The 16,614-nt window shown below is 34.7% G+C and overlaps 2 protein-coding genes across 3 annotated transcripts; both read left to right on the top strand.

The window, feature by feature from the left end:
• Positions 1–757: 757 nt before the first annotated feature.
• LOC133293228 (histone deacetylase complex subunit SAP18) lies at positions 758–5,076 on the top strand. Of its 2 annotated transcripts, none has more exons than XM_061491775.1 (5): positions 758–977; positions 1,127–1,237; positions 3,476–3,562; positions 4,527–4,598; positions 4,680–5,076. In XM_061491775.1, the coding sequence occupies exons 1-5, from the start codon at positions 831–833 to the stop codon at positions 4,710–4,712; spliced, it is 450 nt and encodes a 149-aa protein (XP_061347759.1). In that variant the 5' UTR covers positions 758–830; the 3' UTR covers positions 4,713–5,076. The 2 variants fall into 2 exon arrangements, with proteins under 2 accessions (XP_061347759.1, XP_061347750.1); XM_061491766.1 differs by having other exon boundaries at positions 759–977; positions 3,476–3,571; positions 4,680–5,052.
• A 1,434-nt stretch (positions 5,077–6,510) lies between these two features.
• LOC133292502 (polygalacturonate 4-alpha-galacturonosyltransferase-like) lies at positions 6,511–15,204 on the top strand. Its single transcript, XM_061490923.1, has 13 exons — positions 6,511–6,731; positions 6,809–6,972; positions 7,057–7,272; positions 9,580–9,772; positions 11,594–11,628; positions 11,728–11,787; positions 11,895–12,020; positions 12,139–12,199; positions 12,282–12,328; positions 12,826–13,160; positions 13,265–13,622; positions 13,810–14,397; positions 14,507–15,204. Exons 3-13 carry the CDS (start codon positions 7,255–7,257, stop codon positions 14,780–14,782), a joined length of 2,097 nt encoding a protein of 698 aa, XP_061346907.1. The 5' UTR covers positions 6,511–6,731; positions 6,809–6,972; positions 7,057–7,254; the 3' UTR covers positions 14,783–15,204.
• Positions 15,205–16,614: the final 1,410 nt, after the last annotated feature.

Below are 16,614 nucleotides of genomic sequence, written 5' to 3'. Positions count from 1 at the left end.
TAACATCGTATTGTAAGAAATTATAAAATATAATTATACGAAGTCAGAGCACTCAAAGATTCAAGCTTACTTATTAAAGACATTATTCTTGATTTTTTGAAAATCATCTTGTTTGCTCCAATACTCCTACAAGGTTTGAAATATCAGGATCTTTTCTACAGTTCACATCACTCTCTGATCACAATTGTTAAGCAAGTTGTAGAGTGATTATTTATCAATGTACCGTGAATGCATAGGAGATCTAATCAAATTTATTAACTCTAATCCCCTTCTCATCGTGAGTCTATGAGTTAGGCCTACATTATTACCCACACTAATCAAATTATAGATTTCTACATTATTACCCACACTAATCAAATTATAGATTTCTAAGCTCAAATAAAAGGATAACTCAATTAAATGAATTTTATGCTATACTCTTAATAGATCATGACTTAGTCCGTTTTTATAAAAATAAAAAAATAAATGTAATTGATTGCACGTCATAATAATTATAAAAAATTTAACACATGTCGCTCAATTTATTTATTTTTAAGTTTGTACTAAATTAAAGAATTTGATAATAAACTTGACCCAACAAAAATTTTAATGTTCATTAACTAGATTTTAAAGGGAAAGACACATCAGAAGAAATGGAGAGTGATAAAAGAGTGATAGTAACAGAGATGGACAGTGGAAGCCCAATCTTATACGGAGGCCCGGCCCGGCCCGGCCCAAATGATGAAACGTATTGATTTATTTATTCATTCATTCATAGTGTGGTGAGATAATTGAAAGGAAGAAGAATCAAGAACCCTCTTTCTGTTTGTGTTTGAAGCTGAGAAGAAGCAATGAGCGAGGTAGGGAAGCGACAAGGTGGGAGAGGATTACCTGGGCCTCCAAGAGGCCCACCACCACCACTCTCACGGCCTCGCCTCCTTCAAGACCCCGTCGATCGCGAAAAGACTTGCCCCCTATTGCTTCGTGTCTTCACTAAGGTATTCCTCTCTCACTCACTCACTCCTTTTTCTCATCTTCCATTCTTTTCGTGCCTTGCAATTTTGACCTATAACCTAAATAATAAACTCTCTAATTTTTCACTTTCGAAAAACTCGATTCATAGCACAATTTTTTGTATTTTGTTCAGATTGGAGGTCACCATACTATGGAAGACTTCGCCGTCCGAGGTAAGGAGCCTAAGGATGAGGTTCAGATTTATACCTGGAAGGACGCTACTCTTCGAGAGTTAACTGATCTTGTATGTTACTCTCTCTCTCTCTCTCTCTCTAATCTGATTTTGTGTAATCGATTAAACGTGGAATTAAGTTAATTGGTGTAGTATGAGAGAATATGAAAGAGTGACACTAATCGAGTGGTTAGGTTAGGCCTCGTTTGAGAATTCTCTGGCTTTTTCAACTCGTGTGTGTGTGTGTGTGAAATAATCACAATGCTTGGAAATATTGTTTGGTTAGAATGTGGGAAAAGCTGCTATGAATTGCTTAGTTGGTTCGAAAAATGTTTGGTTAAATGTGTTGAAAAACTGCTATAAGAATCCGGAGTTACAAAGGATTCGAAGTTATGATTCAAGGTAATGGTTTATATATATATATATATATATATATATATATATATATATATATTTCACAATTTTGATAGTTCCAGTGGCTTTGAGAGATATTTCTCAAGGTGTTTACTGAAAGCCACATTGTTCCCAAGTGGCTAGATATCCTTGGTCTCAACCATACTTATTAATCTCGGATAGCGGCGCGTAGCGGCTGACCCTCCAAATTGCTATAGGGCTACAACGCTACTGTGCAAAGTGTATCTAAGTAATACACTAAATTGTACTCCACAAATATAAAACTTAAAATATGAAAATGTGACATAAAAAACAAATTTGAAGGATCTCAAACTAAAACATAAATGATTTCAAACATTAAAATTCAAATCATAAACAAATTGAATGAATTAAAATATCAAATAATGTAACACAACAAAATAAAGTGGCAAAATTAGTCAAAATTCAAACTGCCACTTAAGTGAAATATCAAAATAAAAGAATTTAAGGAACTAATCATAATTGAAATCATGAACATCCAAATCTTCATCTTTGCTTTCACTTGTATCTAAGTTGTAAATATCTTCCTTCTACGATGAGAACATTTTTGTAGAAACTACTGTAGCGGCAAAATAGCGCCACGATTCAGCCGCAATAGCGGCAGCTACATCCGCTACTCTTCGCCTGACTGTAGCGTTGCGGTCTGTGGCGGCCAGCCACTGCGCTGCAACGCAAATCCGCTATAGCGCGCTAAAGCGGGGCTATCAACACTGTAGCGTGATAGCGGGTAGCAGTAGTGCAATAGCGGAGTAATATGTATGAACCTGTTATATAGATACACTACACATATAAATCCTAAAAAATAAACCCTAAACCATAATTAAATATATTATCATTTCGAATAAGGATTCTAAAATGGCCACTACGACCACTACCCTTGCGTTGCATTGTGGCCTGTAGCGGCGAGGAGTTGTAACACGCTATTGAAGCGCTATAGCACGCTATTGATTACTATGGTCTCAACTAGCATTAAGACTCTAGAGTTAGTTTAGGTGTGCATGGCAACCTTCCCAGAATGAGTTCCTTCCCAGAATGAGTTTTTTTTTAATTTTTGTTTCCGGGAACAGAAATGGGTAGAAAACTCGTTTGGTAAAACCGGTTTATTTTTTTGTTCCCGGAATGAACCGGTTTAACTTTTGTGCTGGGGAAAAAAAATGAATTGAAAAATTTCTGTTTTTTTGTTCTCGGACACAAAATGAGAAACACTTGTTTCTCTCAATCACTCTCTGCCACTACCATTATCACCACCACCACCACCATCCTGACTCGACCACCGCAACCGTCTTCGCCGCCTCCACCACCACCACGATGTCACCGCCACCATCACCACGACCTCCACCCATTGCCACCGTCATTACCACCATGCCATTGTCACCACCACCACCACGATGCCATCACCACGCTGCCACCACCACCGCGGCCGCCACCACCACACAACCATATGGAAAGGAAATTGATGATCCGAAATTTTTTTATGCTTAATAAGAATTATTTTTTATTATATTATTTGTTGTGTTATCAAACACAATTCTCATTCTCGGAATAAAAATAAAACATGTTATCAAACACATTTTTTTTCTCAGAAACTGTTCCAAGGCACAGAAATAGAAAATAACTGTTTCTTTTCAGAAACAGTACCAGGGAACAGAATGGTTGTCATGCACACCCTTTGTTTAGCATTTAGTGTACTTTGTTTTTGCCAAAGCCTGATATGGTGAAGGCAATTTATTTGTCCATTTTAATGCTCTCTTGTTTGATTTGAAAACTAATATTCTTTGTTATCTGTAATTTCCTTGATGAAGCAATACTGTTTTTGAAATTTTCTTTTATGCCAATATGCTTGGGTTGTCGTTGACTTTGACTGTATATTTTGTATAGGTCAAAGAAGTAGCTCCGGCTGCAAGAAGGAGAAATGCAAAGCTCTCATTTGCTTTTGTGTTTCCTGATAAAAATGGTCGTTTCAAAGTTCAAGAGGTAAGTCTTCTCTGTCTGTGTCTCTTGCTTATTAGTTTAACTTTACGGCCATTTTTATCCTTAACTTTTTCACATGATATACTTGACTTTTATGACTGAGTTCTTGGCAATCATGATTTTATGTGCACTAATGATAGATGGTTCTAATTGGTTAGCTTATAAAGTAACTGCATCATGCATATTTGTGTGTTAATGTGGAGCATGGACATATAAAACTTGAATTCCTGAGCTGTGTTTATTTAGTTTAAAAATCACACAAAACATAAGTAAATTGTAATTTATGTGCAGAATCATTTGTCTGAGAACTGATTTAAACATGTTTAAAATGAACAAAACCTGCGACAAACACCTGTCTCTGCTTTTTGCTGTCTAAACTAACATTTATTTTTTAGGTTTTCTTTACGCATTTTGCTAAAGTTTGTGAACTTTATCATTCCTAGTTCATGTGTAGTCAATCCAAAAGGCGCTGAGGGTGAAGCCCTAAAACAGTTTAGCGCCTCTTGGCACCTTAGGATTACCATTCTGTTTCAGGCAATCCATGCCTTTAGCACCTTATCGATAAAAGGAAAAATCTCTAAATGGCCCAGGTGCCCAGCTACCGAACTTGCTAACTGTGATGCTAAAGGGGTAAAATAGTCAGAATGTTAACAGAATAACTATGCAAAAGAGTCAAATATTTTACTGTTTTATTTTTTAAATCTTAATGCCTTTCTTTAGTAAGACGTGGTGCCTTTTGCCTTAGGTTACCGTTGTGGAAATATATACTAATTTGGAGCCAATACTTACTATTGTTATAAAGTCTTTAATGCAAAGAAATTTCCATATTTTCTCGAAGACCATTCAATTCGTCCCTTTAAGAGTTCCTCTTATAAGTGACTTTCGTTATTATGAGTCATAACTTTAATGTTGAATCAAACCTCATATTGTGTCTTTCCTACTTGATTGCTTCATGAAGGTGGGTAAGACATTATCTTTTGGAAATGGAAGATTAGATGACGGCAAGGCTTTAGCTGAACTTGGTTTTGAGGTAAAGAATTCCTTCTTCTTGCATTTTATGCTTTTGATTATTTCACAAATTTCATTGCTGACTTTGTTCGTGAATGTCCAGATTGGTGATTACTTGGATGTGGCTATACTGTAGGTTTGTTGTGGATGGCATCTCTTTGTTATGTTTTGGGCTTCTTACGTGTGAAGGCCTTGAAACACTTAGTCTATTTCAGAATTAAAAGACTTGTATTGATGCAATGTTGAGTAGTTAATGTCAAATGAACTGAAAAAGGTCCAGTTTCTTTTGGTTTCAAAAATAGATTGACAATTTGATCAGGCAAAAGGCCCGTTGACCCATTCTACTACTACTGGTAAAGGGGGCAAAAAAGAAAACTGGGGACGAAAAGGAATTACCACCTAATGAGTAATGCCTATTATCACTGTCTTGTATTTTTGTTCCCTGAAGATAAAAGGAAGGATAATGTTAAATGGACAATTTTAAGATAGACCGAAAGCAAAATTATTTTGCAAGAATAATTAGTTGTCATCATTCAGTGGTGAACTGGTGATAAATCTACTAAGAGGAAAGTGGTGTTGTATTTACTGTACATCTAGCAAGATTTGACTCTCAAAAACGGTCGTTCAATTGGCAGCTGAGTGTTTTTGGCTTTTAGGGTTACAAATCTTGGTTAAAGTAAATTTTTAGAATTTTTTAGAAGTCAGAGGAAAATTGCCTCCCTTTTCAAAAAGAATTAGTCTTACTGTTTTTTTGGTGATAATAGTTTAATGCATTCTCTATTTTAATTGGGAGCTAGCTTTAGGAGTCGTATTTCAAAGACAAGGTTGTTGGAGGAGGTAAATAAGAAGTCGGGGTTCAATCTACAAGGGTAAATGAAAAGTTATAACTTGGGCATTGGAAAATCAATATTTATAATTTGTTATTCATTTGCGTGTATTTTATTACAATTTTGGTCATCAAACATTTTAATCAATGATTATAATGCTGTATTTACTTCAAAGTGCATTACAATTCATAAGTGTTAAAAGATAGAATGTCAATGTTGGCCCATCCACCCCTACCTTAATCCACACAAATCCTTATTGACTAATAAGTCAAGGGGGTATATGGACATTTTCCTTACTTCTGCTTTTTATCATAATTTTCTTTCGCTTGGTGATGTATGGGAAATGAGATCATAATTAAGGAATGAATGATTAGATTAGTTCGGGCAAATGAGGAACCTATGTTGACTTAATAAAATAAAAATTTTAATAAAAAATAAATTGACTAAAAAGACAGTCTTTTGAGGATAGGTGTTACAGTTTTTTATTTTTATTATTTTATGAATTGTTGGGTTCTTTAAATAGTGAGTTGTAGGTAGTTATTTTGTTTGCTTTGTTATTTGAATTTCAATTTTAGGCATTAACAATTAGTGGATTCTATCTAGTGTTAGTGGGTAGTTACTCTGTTGACTTGTATTATCTATTTAAACCTTGAAGTATTTGAATAAAGATCATCAGAAGAATTATTTGGAAAAAAAATACTATGTGCAAAAGGTCATGTTTCCTCTTCCTCAATAAAGCCAACTGAGGTCAGATTTTTTCAGTAAAGTCATTTAAGGTCACGCTTCCTCAATGAAACCAAATTTCTATTTTTATTTAGAAATGGATGAATTATTTTAAAGAATTTAGAAGATTTTAGATAATAAAATGATAATCCTACTAGGCAGAATCACTAGGTAATATGGTTAAGATATGCCATCATCAAATTTAGTGATATGGCTATATCGTGTAAGTGTGCCTCCGATGCCTATGTAAAATATTGTCATTACCTGATAAATGGTTGAGAGGTGAGTTAGGCAAAATGTAAAAAAAGTTGTTTAGTTGGAAAAAAATTTACCGGAGAAACCAAGTAACTTTTGTAAAGTCTATGTTTGGCTTTAAGGAAAATATGAATGGGAAAAAAAATTGTTATTACGAAAATAAGTCTGTTTGTAAATTAATGAAAAAGAAATTATTTTCTTGTTACTAACAAGTCATAAATAATTGGGATCTCAGTCGTGCTGTGGGTTACCGATTTGGCCCGCATCATGGAGATACAGTTCCAGTGCTTATTAATTATTGTACTAGTGCCTCAGAAAATGATGAAGAGCTTCGTGAATACAACTTGCAGGTGCTATATTTGTTTATTTACAATATCCTTGTGTATATACTATGCATCTGCTCAATATTGTTGATTTTTTACTGCAGGCACTAGAAAGCTTTTTCCTAAGGTGTCCAAGGGATATTTCTTTTTACCGTGTGGAAATTCTTCATCTGACTCTAGAATATCTAAGTTATGATCCAAACTTCACCGACAACATGGAGGAGGATACTGATGATGAAGGTCATGAAGAGGAAGAGGAGGAGGATGAGTATGTGTTTTTGGTTTACTTGGCTGCCAGTATCGTGTTCATTTTTGCTTGATATTCTTGTTAATTGTGCCCATTCTTTTGCAGTGAGAGTGACAATGAATATACCGATGATGAAGATGTCAGCTGGAAAGGGTACGCTCGTCTTCTTAATATTGCAGAGTGTGACCTCTTATGTAGATAACTGAAGATACCACCTCTGGGATTATTTAGCCAGCTATTTCGATCAAAAGGACATGCAAATTGGAAAGCTACCACAATCATTTAGGTAGACAAATTTGTGAAATGGTTCAACCAAACAAGGTGAATATACAATCCCACTTCTCCATTTTCCTATTTATCTCGTCAAAATCTTCGAACCAAACACACCCTAACATGGTGTTTGACAAGTCTCCTTTTCCCAATTTTCCTTGGCATGTGGCGTGTGGATTCCAAAAAAGACATATTTGGTTAGATGGATTCAGATAAAAAACTAGTGATCCAAAATGCATGAAAGCTTTGTCCACTGTTTTGGAAAGCTCATTAGTACGTGGTTTTTTGAAAAACGACGGGTAAAGTAAATTTTGTGTAACCAATATACCCTTGTGTATAAGCAAATTTGACAGCTGTGCTCTTTTTTTAAATTTTAAAATCAGGGTTATTTTAGCAATTTAACATTGTTTTCCCATCTATATCTCACCTCCAACCAAACATACATACCCTAAAGTCTACCTAATTTTTTCAGTAAAATTTTTCTCCACCAAACAATTTTTTTTTACATTTTCTTATATATCTCACTTTCTTACTATTTTCCTACATTTCAAAAAATTTATCCTCAACCAAACGCCACCTAAGTCTAATCCCTGTGTGGATTTTTTTTTTTTTTTTATACACCAATTCTTTGTCTAAGATATATATATATATATATATATATATATATGACATTATAGCTGATCAGTATTTTGTTTTCGTGGTTGTTTGTTCGCATATCGTGTCATTGATATCCGATTCCGATTAAGACATTAATCATGCCTTTTCGAATTGTTTTGATCATCAATTAACATTAGTTTAAATTAGTTGTTAAGAATTGCATTATCAGAAGCGAGGTTTCTATTAAATATTAGCAAAAGTCTTTTTTTTTTCCTTAATTAAAGTTTACGTAAGAGGAGCCTTTTATAATTTTAAAGTCATTACAGATCATTAATTTTAATGAACATACCAATAAAAAATGTTAAAATTTGTCATGCATAGAAAACCTAGTAAACCACTCCAAAATATAAAATTAAAAGGCCAAGAAAGATGTTTTTTTTTTATGAAGGTCAACAAAAGTCCCCTAAAACATAAATATTCTTAATTATTGTTTTCTCCTTTCTTGAGAGGGAGATGCACTTAATTTGCATTATAACGTAAAGACCTAACCTCAAAATTTATGTAAAATATTAATTTTTATTAATTTAAAATATCGTGTAAAGAACTTTGAAAATTTGTTGCTTGTTAAGAGATATGATATTATGTTTAGAGGGTGGTTATACTTTTGGGAGAGATTATAGTTATTACCTTTTTATCTTACTACTTGTTACTATCAAATTTTAACCGTTGATTTCCGTCAATCTAACGGTTATAATTTATTAAAATTAATAATTAATTAATAAATGTGACCCAATAAATTATAACCGTTAGATTGACGAAAATCAATGGTTAAAATTTGGTAGTAACAAGTAGTAAGATAAAAAAGTAGTAACTATAATCTTCCCCCATACTTATAACCTTTTTTTCTACAACTTCATACAACCATATCTTAATACCGTTGATTTCCGCCAATCAACGGTGTTAAGATAACCGTTTATATCCGTTGATTTACGGAAATCAACGGTGTTAAAATATAATTGTAAAAAAAAAATTGTTAATATAACATTTACTAATTTTTCAATATTGTTAAGAGATGTGACCTAACCCTTACTAATTTTTCTTTTTTCAATATTGTTAGATTATAATTTTAACTAACAGTGAGATGAAAAAAAGAAGAGTGAAGATTATCTGAGATTGTATATAATGATTTTTTTTTTTTAAAATAAACATAAAAAAATTAAGTATGATATCATATTCCATGAACTAAACCACTACCTCCCCGGAAGAAATTGAACTCTGGAAGTGATTTTTCCTAATTTCTTTAACCAGCCAACAAAAACGACGTCGTTTCAACCATAGCTAAGATTCGATTATCGGAAATAATTTGCCTCGCATGATTGACTGCCAAGAAAATACGAAGGAAAGCGATAGAAAGAGCGAGAAAACAGAGAGAGAGAGAGAAAAAAAAAATCCCAATAAGAAGAGAGAGAAAGTTAGCATAACTTTGCTCGCTCGCTATATCTTCTGTCTCTCTAACTTTCTTCCTTCCTTTCGCTATCGCACACGGAATTAACGCATTGATTTGCTATCTTTCTTTCTCTCGCTTTCACATTCTGTTTTGTGTGTCGGTTTTGAACTTTGAATAACAGAATCACGTAGAGAGTGTCCTTTCTTCACTCTGTTGATTATGGATTTCGACTAGCATTGCGCCATAAAACCCTCACATGCTCAGATCCCAGTCTTTCTCTCTTTCTCTCTCTAAATGCTGCTTTCTCACTCTAGGAGTTTCTTCCGATTCTCCCTATCTTTGTGAAGGTTTCTTTTCGTTTCTCTGATACACCAATGGAGCCGAAGAGAGGGACTTCTTTCGCCAAGAACAGAAGCAAGGTATCTCAGTTCCCCGTTCTGTGTTTCGTTCTTCTATGCGTTCTTGCGCCCATGGTTTTCTTCCTCAGCAAGGGGCTTTACGCTGCGGGTCAGTTCACACTACTTGTTTCTCTCTCTGTTTTTTTCTTGATTTGTTTTCCTGATCTCAGCAATGACGAATGGGTTTTAATATTGGTTGATTTTGTGTTTCTGAATGGTTTTTCGTTATCATTTATTTATTTATTTTTGTTTAATTGGGTTTTATTTGGGAAGCGTGTTCCCCTAGTTAGGAGGGTGGTTACTTGTTTATGATTATTGGAGTTTATGAAAATGTAACTGGGGTTACTTGTTTCCAATTCATTGCTATGGTGTGCAATTAAATGATGGAAGGGTGGTTGTTTTGTTATGGAAAAATGGTCTAGTTCTGGAATTAGTGAACTTGACTAGTTGTGCAGTGTCACTGACGTCACTATTTTGACTCTGGTTGGAAGTTTCTCTGAAGTTTTATCTTGTTCTTGTCCTTCCCCTTTATTTCATAATTCCTTTATCTTGGAGTCCTTTGATGTTTAGGATCTTATCTATTTCATAATCTAGTTGATTTGGCATTTGGGACTGTGGTGACCCATTTATGTGATGCTTGTGCAATCTTTTCAGTCGCTAGTGGATGGTAGCGTGTATTGTAAAATGAAACTGTAGGTGTATGTCCTTCCCACTAAATTGAGGTGCCCGGACTTTTTTCAATAGCTGTTATATTAAGTTCACTTCATGAGATTGCAGGGTCCAGTGATCCTCTGACGAGAACACTGCAAAGATGGGTGGGGCAAGGTTTAAGTTGGTAGGTGCGTGCTTGGCTTATGTGCTGGTTACTTTTGTTTTGTTTGATTTTATAACCAGTAGCATTTTCGGGATAAGAAACAGCAGCAAGAAAAAAATCATTTTGTGGAAATTTATGGTGAATGTTTCTTATTTGCACTTTCTTTAGAGATCCAAGGGGGCTTAGCGAGATTAGCAATCAGATGAAGTGCAACGTGACTACAGTGTTGGAATAAAGTGATTCAGTATGGGAGTAACAGCGAACAACCCAATTGGGAGGACATTAGCCTTAGGTTCTATTGAATAAATACTTTGTTAGTATGGATAAATAGAAGAAGAGGTTGATGAGGAATCTATGGCTGTGTTATTTAAGCTAGCATTGTTTCTGATAACGATGATAATTGCATCCTTCCTAATTGCCATGAAAATTTGATTCGTTATTATAACCTTTGATCTATTCTCTTATTACACACTATAAATATTTCTCATAAATATTTGATATATAATTTTATATCAAAGATATTTGTTTCACTTTGCTTATGCCTGTGCTTGTGCCTTGAGCTTATGCTTACAAGTTACATAACTTATTGATGCATTAAACTCACTCAATATCTTGCGTTAAATCTTTGTTTCTTTACTGTTTTGATAATACAGTTTCAAGGTGCACTAAATAAATATGAAATGGTACACTGAAACTGATGTTAGGGAAAAAGACTTTGGCATTAAAGTGCTGGAAAGATGTACAGACTAAATTCAGTAAAATTTTACATTATGATATGTAGAGTTAAAGGAGTTCAATAATTCTTGAGTAATGTTCGCTTCATGTAGAAAATTGCTCACCCATTAGTGTTTTCAACAATTTATGGCAGTCAATGGAAGAAAACCAAAAACCGAACATAGCTTTATGGTGGATCAATTTTGTGAGAATTAAAATGGGGTAGAATGTCCCTGATTGGATTATTAGAAATATCCTTCATTTATCTTCTCATTCCTTCATCCCAATTCACCTAAATAAATAGAAAGAGAAAAAAGTTCTTATTAACATTTCTGTTGATTTTTCTAGATGCACATATTTATCAGTTTAAGTTAGTCTAATTACTTCAAATGCATTGTGCAGATCAAAATGATATTTCAACTGTTCCAAGTATACAGGTAGCCTATTTTATGAATTATTAGCTATATAATTAAGTACTGGATAGAGCTTCTAGAAGTTTCTTTTTAGCCTTAAAATAAAGTTGTTGACTGCTACAGGTTTCCAAATGGAGAGAATGGCAGGCATTGCAGGACCTTAAATCACTTTTTTCGAAAGAGGCAAGTGTAGGCTTATAAAGTTTTGCTCTTGATCCATATTTCATGTTTTTTTTTTTTTTTTTCATGTAAGAGCATTTCTTGATTTTCTAATCAATATTATCCTTTAGGTTCTTGATGTTATTGCATCCGGCACAAATGATATGGGGCCTTTGAGTCTTGACAATTTTAGAAAAAATAATTTGTCCGCTTCGTGGAGAGGTTTTCGATTAGAGACTTCAAATGCTACACATGAGGTTTGGAATACTGATGTCCTTCTGCATGGAACTTTCAATTCCTGTATTTCAAAAAAAAAAAAAGTTATTATTGTTTTTTCCTGCTAAATGTTAATCCATGTTTTGTTTTTTATTAAAGCTAAACTCAACAGCACATGTTAGACAAGAAAAACCAGAGGTGAAGGAAGGCAGATCTTCAGGTGGTATCATACTTTAAATCATATATAATGCCTATAGTATAGCTTAATTTACTTTCTAATTCAATTATTTTTATTAATGCAGATGGTCGTGCTCATTGGACTGAAAGTCCTTCACAGCGATCCCTAAGGGTGAGCATCGTTGTTTGATAATTTTCTTGTTCAAACTTACATATAGCTTGTTTGGAGGGACCTTAGGTTAGTGTTAGTTTGCACTGTGGGTATGCATTTTGTCTCGTTTTTGTCTTCCTTTTATAACAAAGGCAAAAGTAATATTGCCACCTTGAATGGCTTTAGTTAGAAATATCATTGTCCAGAATACATTTTGACACCTGTTGGGATTTTATAATTTTGTCCTCTCTTAGGATATAAATATTATTTAAAATATTTATTCTCTTTTTAATAAGTTTACTCTAAAAAGTAATTTTATCCAACACTATTTAAAATAAATTCATTCTTAGTAAATTACTTGTGGCGAACTTCCCAAACACAGAACTTGTTCTTCCAATTCCCAAACATGCACAGCAATGTTCTATTTGCAAAATGTGTTATCATTTTGAGTGATTATTTATTTTGGGAAAAAGATGGAAATAAACTTGTTTCATCTTGTTTATAAAATTTTTCTGCAGCAATTAATAGAGAAAAGGCGGGAAAAGCGTGCTGATGAATTGGTAAAACTGGATACTGAAGCAATTGTAAAACTTGAAAATGAAGCTATTGAACGCTCTAGGTCTGTTGAGTCAGCTGTTCTGGGTAAATATAGCATTTGGAGGAAAGACATTGACAATGAAAATGCTGATTCTACTGTTCGGTTGATGCGGGACCAGATCATTATGGCTAGGGTATATTTGAGTATTGCGAAAATGAAGAACAAGCTTGAACTGTACCAAGAACTGCAATCTCGGCTCAAAGAGAGTCAACGTGCTTTAGGTGATTCAATTTATGATGCAGATCTACATCACAGGTAGGCAGCAATGCATAATTTTCTTTGAAGTGTATATTATCTGCATTTGTATGCCTTTGTCTGAATTTGCTGACTTAACTAATTAAGTGTCTAATTATCTCTAGTGCACATGAAAAAATAAAGGCTATGGGCCAAGTTCTGTCAAAAGCGAGAGAGCAATTATATGACTGCAAGCTGGTCACTGGAAAACTGAGAGCAATGCTACAGACGGCTGATGAGCAAGTTAGGAGCTTGAAGAAACAGAGCACATTCCTGAATCAGTTGGCTGCCAAGACCATTCCAAATGGAATTCATTGCTTATCTTTGCGCCTTACTATAGATTACTACCTCCTTCCTCCTGAAAAGAGAAAGTTTCCTAGGAGTGAGAACTTGGAGAATCCCAGTCTTTATCATTATGCACTGTTTTCAGACAATGTCTTGGCTGCATCTGTTGTTGTCAACGCAACTATTATGAATGCAAAGGTGAGTCAGAATACCTTTTAACCTACCAGTGTTTGTGCCCATGTTTCATGTGCATTATTTCCATTTATAGCAGATGGCAAATAATTTATGCTTGACCATAGGACCTGTATATCATGCATATGCAGTAGATCTATGATTTGATAAATTGTATTATTAAACCCAGCCTTCACTGTCTTTAACATTGCAGGATCCTTCGAAGCATGTTTTTCACCTTGTTTCTGATAAACTAAATTTTGGAGCCATGAACATGTGGTTTCTTTTGAACCCTCCTGGAAAGGCTACAATCCATGTTGAAAATGTTGATGATTTTAAGTGGTTGAATTCATCCTACTGCCCAGTCTTGCGGCAGCTTGAATCCGCAACAATGAAAGAGTATTATTTCAAGGCAGGCCATCCAACCACTCTTTCTTCTAGTGCTTCCAATCTGAAGTACAGAAATCCAAAATATCTCTCGATGCTCAACCATCTGAGATTCTATCTTCCACAAGTTTATCCAAAATTGGATAAAATTCTTTTCCTCGATGATGACATTGTTGTTCAGAAGGATTTGACTGGATTATGGGCTGTGAATCTTCAAGGGAAAGTAAATGGTGCAGTTGAAACATGCGGTGAGAGCTTTCACCGATTTGACAAGTATCTTAACTTTTCAAATCCGCATATTGCAAGAAATTTTGATCCAAATGCTTGCGGTTGGGCTTACGGGATGAACATGTTTGATTTGAAGGAGTGGAAAAAGAAGGATATTACTGGCATATATCACAAGTGGCAGAATATGGTGAGCAGTTTAATATAGCATTGGTTTACATCATGTGTCTATTATCACACAAACAGATGAGTACAAAATATCTTTCACTGACCATTGTTTTTATTCTGTCTGATTCTAGAATGAAGACAGGGTGCTCTGGAAGCTGGGGACATTACCTCCAGGGCTAATGACATTCTATGGGCTCACACATCCGCTAAATAAATCGTGGCATGTTCTTGGTTTGGGTTATAATCCAAGTGTAGATCGATCAGATATTGAGAATGCAGCAGTTGTACATTACAATGGAAATATGAAGCCATGGTTAGAGATTGCCATGACAAAGTATCGGTCTTACTGGACCAAATATGTGAAGTACAATCATCCCTATCTTCAGAACTGTAAGTTAAATGAATAGTCCTGATAATTGTTCCTTAGTACAGAGAAGAATTCTCTCTTTTTTCTCTAGCCTCCCCCACTTTCCCTCACCTTTATGGCTTGCCTATTTCAACTACAGTGTCTTGCTAGAATGATGATAAAATGTCTTAGAAGGGATAGGATCGACACTTGTTCTGCATTTTCCCCAACCTCATCTCTTTCCACATTAATTTTGATTTCAATTCATTTAATTGTTTACACCGCTCTTACCCATTTTAAACAAGGTAGAGAAGTAGTATACCTTGTTTACCATAAAAATTCCTCATTGTACAATACTCTGATACTGAGATAGGACTAGAAATTGAATATCATATTTCTGTATTCTTTGAAAAATAACTTTCTTGTTCAGTTTTGAGAGCTTATTGGATAACTGCATATACTGATGTATTATCTTTCCAAATCATGGACATTTTAAGAATGATGTTTGTCTGGTACCTATTGGTATCTTCTATTATTTTTCCTATTATCTAAGCTGTGAAACTTGCCTGTGCGAGTTTGGTGATTTTTTGCACACTGTAAAAATTGTGATTGTTGCGTGAGTGTATTTAATTATTTTGCGTATATATGTTTCTTTGGGAAATAGAAGAAAGGATTATGTTACGTGTCTTGTAAACATCTTTTCATTAACTTGCCTTGCTATTTAATATTGAGTTACTGTGATACAGACCAACCACTAATTAACAGAGCTAAAAGGGAATTAACACAGGAACTGAGATCTGAATATTCAACCTTCGTATATTTAATAGCAATTGATTACAAACAGAGACTTAATAACAGAAATACTTGCAGGAAATCAGAAATTACAATGACTCTAAAGGAAATCACAATGCAGAAAATGTAAGATAGTGTGGAACACATATGGGAGGTTCCACTCTCTCCCAATCCCAAAATGGGCCCAAGCAATTCCCAAAGATTCCAGATACCCTCACTCTTCTCCTTCCTTGCTATTTAACCATCTCAACCTCCCTTCCCACGCCATTCTGTTGAAACTGATTGCTGAGTTAGCAAAGGTTGGGCCCACATTATTTTAATACTTCCTATACATACCTGATCTTGGGCCAGATCGTATAAATACTTCCCCCTTTTTAAGCACCTTGTCCTCAAGGTGCAGAGCAGCTCTTGAGAACTTTATTCTGGGGTCCCATTGCTTGAATTGTAACGATTCACCCACATAATAATTTCCACCTGGATCCCAACGTTTAGAAGCCCCTACATCCAGGAGTTTTGTTTGAGCATACAACTTAGCAGCAATTAATACCTTTGTACGGTTCTCTTCGATACTTGCGTAGTTGTTTCTTGCGCTATTGCAAACATTGCCAGCTTGAAGAGAATTGTTAATCTTTTTGACAATCTGCCCAATTATATCAGTATTGACTTGTTGAAGAGTATAAGAGCTACATAATCTTTGTACAATATGACAAATTCCATCATAATCTATGCCATGGCTGAGAAATGTCACATCGATAAGTTCCTTATGAAGCTTTTTCTCAAAATTAATCATAACTCCTTTTTTAATATCAAAAGGTATATTTGTCTGAAATGTTACCTGAACAGGGGCATATGAACTTAAGAAAAACTTCTTCAATTGAAAGTCTGGAACTGTAATTGCCTTCTTAAGGACATCTCTCCAATATGCGTCAACAAAACCTATTGCGTCGACAGGTACAGCCCATAAAAATCCTTCTCCTGGATCCCACTGTTTGAATTATAGGACCCCACATATGCAAAAAATATGGTAATTTCCACCGGGATCCCACTGCTCTTGAGCTTCCCACCGAGTGGATCCCCTCAATTTTGTTTGCTCTTTTTCAG

Source organism: Gastrolobium bilobum, unplaced genomic scaffold, assembly GCF_033153095.1.
Source record: "Gastrolobium bilobum isolate Gb01-03AN ecotype WA unplaced genomic scaffold, APGP_CSIRO_Gbil_v1 utg909, whole genome shotgun sequence".
NCBI lineage: Eukaryota > Viridiplantae > Streptophyta > Magnoliopsida > Fabales > Fabaceae > Gastrolobium > Gastrolobium bilobum.
Note: the sequence above shows the minus strand (reverse complement) of the source record. Positions and strands in the feature narration are given on the sequence as shown.